General features: G+C 42.3%; 1 protein-coding gene across 1 annotated transcript in view; it reads right to left on the bottom strand.

Annotated features, from left to right (window-relative positions):
* Positions 1 to 1,362: 1,362 nt before the first annotated feature.
* The window catches only part of LOC308061083 (uncharacterized protein), an 84,685-nt gene continuing 80,047 nt past the window's right edge, over positions 1,363 to 6,000 (bottom strand). Inside the window, exon 17 of the mRNA XM_080380629.1 lies at positions 1,363 to 4,093. Within this exon, the coding sequence (XP_080236755.1) occupies positions 2,010 to 4,093 (2,084 nt within the window). The 3' untranslated portion in view covers positions 1,363 to 2,009. The remainder of the gene's footprint in view (positions 4,094 to 6,000) is intronic.

Genomic DNA, 6,000 nt, shown 5'->3' with positions numbered 1-6,000 from the left:
ACCTTTACCCAAGTGGCAAAAAAGTCAATCAGTTTGGACCACAAAACACAATTGTTCTGATGAAATAATTTAATTATTCTACTTTCACTATTTCAAAAATTAAGATAAATTCTTATAGCTGAATTTTTACACCTTTACAAAACAATTTCTCTTACTTACCAGGTTTTATTGAAAACATAAGCTAAGAATATAACTCACTTTTTTTATATTTAAATGACAATGAGCTCTAAGAAATGCAGTCTTCCAAATTACTCTGAAATCAAGGTTCACTATAGCATCACAGCCCCCACAGCTCCCAAATGGCTTCAAAAATGCCAGCTAAACAGCATTTATCCACTTTTAGAAAACTCTAAGACTAGCTTTTAAGCTCTTGTGTGTTGCCCAATTGGAGAAAAAGCGCTTTAAAGAAACCAACAATAAAGCGTGGACACCACAGTAGCCAGCTCTGCCACACTAACAAAAGAATCCAGAGGAAAGCTTTTACTTTGCATTCAGGGGCAGCTCTGTCCAGCCAGTGGACGAGGACTTGTTACATGAACAAAAGGCTGGGCATTTTTTTCAGACCTTAGGTAACACCACCAAATAAAAGCTAGCTAGGGATTTTACCATTGTTGCATGAACATTTTTTAAGGAGCAGTGGAACCCAGTTGACACTGGGACATGGGATTTCTCCTTCCTAGCCACCAGAGCCCAGGTGGGTGCACACTCAGACAAAGGCTTCTCCCGTCTTGGTCCAATGCATGCAGTTGCCGCTGGTTTTGTTTGTGGGTCCAGCCAGGAGTGAGGCTGAGCCCCTAATCCCAAACAGCGGACACACACAAACACACACACAGAGACAAGGACAGAGTGAGCAGTGGCTTTGCCAGCACACTATGTGCAAGTGCGCTCACAGAAATCAAACAACAAAGCATCACCTTTTCCATCTCCAGCCACACAGGGCTGAAGCTCACCAGTGAGACACACAGGCCCCTGCCCTCTTCAGCTTCACAAGGACATTGCGCTCACGGAGCCTTCAAACATTGCCATGGGATTTCAGCCCATCTAATATCGATGCCCCCACCCTGAGCCCCCCTACCCTGCCACAGGCTTATACCTGGGCTCTTTCCAGATGCTCATTTCCTCCTACTTGCCAGCTAGTCCAGCTTGAAGTTTGCTAGTGAGTTTTGTTAGTGAAGTTTGCACACATACCCAGATCCCTACAGCATCTGGTTGTAAACACATTGTCTAGCCCATGGCTGGCCCTCATATCCCAGAGGCCCTCTGATCCATGGCCTCTTCTCCAGTTGCAGGTACCCGTATCTCCTGGTAACACACGTCTACACACACAGATGCAGCACAGAAAGCAAGGTCAAGCAGAAAATAATCAGAAAAAGTATTTAATAAGCTGGGATAGACTGCAGTGATGTGGCACAAGGCTCAGACAAGAGCACTGCTTACATGAAACCATCCCCTTTTATCCCCCCTTCTATTTTCCAAGCATGTTCTTCCCAGATCCACCTTGACCCTTTCCTTCCTCTGCTCCCATCTCTTCCCAAACAATGCACCCCTAACTACTTTACCCCATCAGTCCCAGTTTCGCTACATCCCTACCCAAAATTGGAATTTCTGATAATGTTACCTGGTCTGCTCAGCTTTGCATGGTATTACTGATACAGCACAGTGGGCCTTGCAAGATCCCCCCCAATACTCCCTTCAACGATACGTGAGGTTTGACCATCTTCCCCTTAAATACTGGCAAAATTCATCCATCTTTCACAGCAGCTACCTGTAATTTTTGTCAGCTTCTCACTCCGTTACTTCTGTTCAGCAATTTCTCATATTGTCACCAGCAGTTTCTCATTGTCTTTTTAAGTTGGCAAAACCTCAAGCCAGGGCCTAGACATCTGCCTGTGTAACGTAAGAAGACTTATTTCCAAGACAGAAACAAAAAGAAATGTACTCTGAATTATCACAGGTTTTATATGCGTCAGCGCTAAAGAAATGTTTCTGTGAAACTGTTACAATGCAATTTATCTACCACAGCCAAATGTCTGGTTCCAGGTTTCATACACCTCTAGGTCCTTGGAGGAGACACTGGGCCGCACAGTCCTGAAGGCGCTCTCAAAGTCCAGAAAGGCAATCGGCCGTACTTGGTCTGGCATGATGGTTGCAATGTCCATGGACTGAAGACTGCGAATAGGGCCCAGAGAAGCTTCACGACAGAGCTGTGTCATGTCTGCCCCAGAAAACCCATTTGATTTCTTAACTATGAGTTCAATTTCCTCTTCATTTAGAGAGCAGTGCTCCTTTGACATTAGACAGGTGACAATCTGTTTCCTAGCTGAGGCTTCTGGAAGAGGAATGTACAGTCTCTTCACTAGTCTCCTTCGGGCAGCTTCATCAATTTCTTGGGGTCTATTTGTTGCTCCAACCACTAGAATACGGTCTTCAGAGGAGGTTGTTGCCCCATCTAACTGGACCAGAAATTCAGTTTTTATTCTTCTCGATGACTCGTGCTCTCCATCGCCACGCTGAGACAACAGAGAATCAATTTCATCAATGAAAATCACTGCTGGCTGTTGACATCGTGCCACAGCAAACAGCGCACGGACCATCTTCTCCCCCTCACCGACCCATTTGGAAGTCAGCGAAGAGGCACTGATGCTAAAAAAAGTCGCTCCAGACTGGCATGCAATGCACTTGCCTATAAGAGTCTTGCCAGTCCCAGGGGGGCCAAAGAGAAGGATTCCTTTAGGAGGACCACGTAACCCAGTGAAGATGTCTGGCCTCAACATAGGCCAGACTACTATTTCTTTTATAGTAGCCTTAGCAAATTCAACTCCGGCAATGTCATCCCAACTGACAGGAGGCCCATGATCCATGATCTCGTGCATAATGAGTTCAACCATTTTTGGTTCTATGTTTTTCAGTCGTTCATCTACAGGCAGCGATGGATCTGCTGGTCCTCTTGTATGAGGTTTATACTGTGCTCCTCCACTTTCATTTCCATCTTGTTTTGGAACTGGAGGAACAAACTTGCCAAACGGACCCCGAGATCTGCCTGCACCCAGTGATTTTTTTACACCTCCATATGATGAGACCAGTGCACGCTGGGGTAGGGTTTGAGGTTTCTTTTGCTGATCCACCCACAGCTGTTCTTTTGCAGTTCTAAAACCAGAAACACAGCTCTCTTCATTTCTGTTCCTATATCCTGAAAAACTACTGGTTTCTATACTAACGGAAGCCTGGCATGGTGCGAGGTTAGGAATCGCTGTGCTGCCTTCATCAGCCAGACCATAAAATGCTTTTCTTTTCCCAGAACTTGTGGACCATGCAGGTACAGCTGATTGATTGGGAAGAGATACATTTTGTCCATCACCACAGTTACCTGACATTTTCATAGAACTGCTACTTGTTGCTTCTTTACTTCCAAATAGGGGAGTTACCTGGAAGCCTGGATGAACCTGTTTGTTTAAAGAGGCTGAAGAGGCAGGAAGTGTATCCAGAGTTCTGGTCACAGGAAGCACACTGCTTTGAAGAGACTTTGAAGACGAGGGATGCTCAAGAAGATCTGGTCCCTGACTTGCACATTTTGCTGAGCCAGCACAGGGCTCAGTCCCTCCGGCACTGCTGAAGATACTGAGTTTAGGAAGACCTGGAGCAGCAGAGGCACTGACCCCTTTATCAGCTAGTGTACTGGCATCTGTTGGTGCCACCTGAGAGCTTTGGAAATTTTTGCCAGTCTGCATCCTCTTTTGCACACACTTTAATTCAAATACATTATCTGTTGTCAAGGCAGATTGCCACTTGTCACTGTCATTTTGCTGACACTTTGCCAGAGTCAAAATGTTTTCAGCATAGTTATTCAAGCCAGTCTCTATGTTGTCAGAGTCAATAATTGCAGAGTATTTCTCTGCGTATTTTTTAAACAGGTTGGCAGCACAGACCTGAGAGATCTCGGAGTTTGCCCATGCATACTGAATATGCAGGATTTTGGCACGGTATTCATCTGCCTTCTGTCCAGCTGTGCAGGTGCCAGAGGTAATAGCAAAGTAACTTTTCTGCCAGTCGCTCAGGTGCACAGTGTTGTGGGTGGGGGTTTCCATCGCTAACACTGAAAAATAGATAAAATACCTGCTGTTATAAAATGCATTTCATAACTATTTGCTTTGGCTGCTTTCCCCCTTTCCTAAATACATATACATGAAAACATACATTATTTTAATTGAGAGAAATAGCACAGTAGATCTTGTAAGCGAGTTAGCCAGTCTGGACAGTTTAGCATATCCAAAAAGCAACCAGCTTTGTGATGTAAAGCCATTTAGGCTGAGTTTTTTCTTCCTTATTCAAAGAAAGTAAAGAAGGAAAAAAAAAGTTTGCTTCTAACCAGGGGTCTCCTGGGGAGGTAAGTAGGCTGCAAAGAATGGTAACAGATGGCCAAACAAAAATTGTCCTTGTTAAATGAAATCACCAGTGCTTTCACTTTTACTTCAAGAAGAATACAGCACAGTGCAGAGGAGGACAGATTACACATCACTGTCAGAATGATGAAATTTATTCCAGTGATAGTAATAAAAATGAAACAATGAGGCTAATAAATATAACTATATGCAAAGTCTTTGAGGGGAGGTAAAAGCAGAATGAATAAGCCTGAATGTAGTAACTTCAAGATTAAGAAACTATTTACAGATTCATAGCAAATGTCAAAACTATTCCATTCAGAATGTACTAAAATGTCCCTGGTTTACATTTTAGAGCAACAAAGCTCTTGTGTTTAAAGCAATACTTGTTTCTCTGTTTCAGAAAGTGGAATTTACATTCCTTCAGTGTTTTTTTTAAGAAATAGGAAAGATGACATTTGGCTAGGAAGGTGCATTTTGCTAGACTTTGAAAAATATGCTCATGTTTACAATGTATTTTCAAAGAAGACTCTCTCTGCAATATATTGCGTACAGAGATATTTCTGATAATGTCAAGAATTCATGATTTCAGAAGAGGCACAAGCACAAGTAAAATTATGAGAAGTCTACCACTGCTCCAAAAGGTTTTGCAGAAAGCTCTTAACACACAGTAACTGTGATCTTCTCATCTGTCTGTAAGGGACATACACCTAATATATGATACGACTGCAATACATTAAATTCTAATTTCTCCTTTTTTTTTTTTCCTTTCTAACTTCAATATATACCAGGATATTCCAGTCAGAGAATACTTAAAACAAAAACTGCTGAAGTGGAGGTCCATATATTCTGCACCCCTTCCAACAGGGTACCAGTCAACTTGGAAGCTTCTTCTGAATCACCTACAGATTCTGTATGAAGGCAGATTAAGGTACAGGTGTTATAATAAGACTGGGCAGACAGAGCTGAAAGAATTGGGGGGAGGGGGGGAAGGGGGGAAGGTGTCCTCTTCTTGCAAAAAGTCTTTCATCAGTGCTAAACAACACAGAACATAATACAATTGTTGCAGGAGGGGTTACAAACATAATAATGAATAACAAGATAAATTATTTTGGTTTGGATTTTTTTTACTTCAATCTAACTTTGTAGAGCTGTTTAGAAAAGTCAAAATATCTTTTACCTGCAAATTCAGTGCCTTTACATGGGAAGTCAATTTAAAACAAACCAAACAAAACACAAAAATAAGACTTCCTCTGAAAAATTGTTCAGCTTTTGCACTGTGAGATGTCTGACTTGCACCTATCGAATGAGGTGCAAATTCCCACCATAATCCATTTGCAGCTGAGACACAGATGAACAGGAGATGGAGGGCTGCAGTCTTTTTTTTCTCTAAACAACTACTAAACAATGTACTAAATAACCGTCACTGTGCACATAACTATTTTTAACTGTCAAATCAAAATGACTTATGAAACATATAAGCGAAGTTCAGCAAGTTTGGTAGCACGCATTTGCTCCAATGAAATATTTCCACAGATATACATCATCTAGAACACAAAATCTCAAGTTCACCACCACTTCCTAAACATTTAGTAATCATCTTCACAGCACTGAAGGAAGG

This window comes from Falco punctatus (genome assembly GCF_963210335.1).
Source record: "Falco punctatus genome assembly, chromosome: 3".
Classification (NCBI taxonomy): domain Eukaryota; kingdom Metazoa; phylum Chordata; class Aves; order Falconiformes; family Falconidae; genus Falco; species Falco punctatus.
The sequence above is the reverse complement of the archived record's forward strand: the minus strand, read 5'-3'. Positions and strand labels throughout refer to the sequence as shown.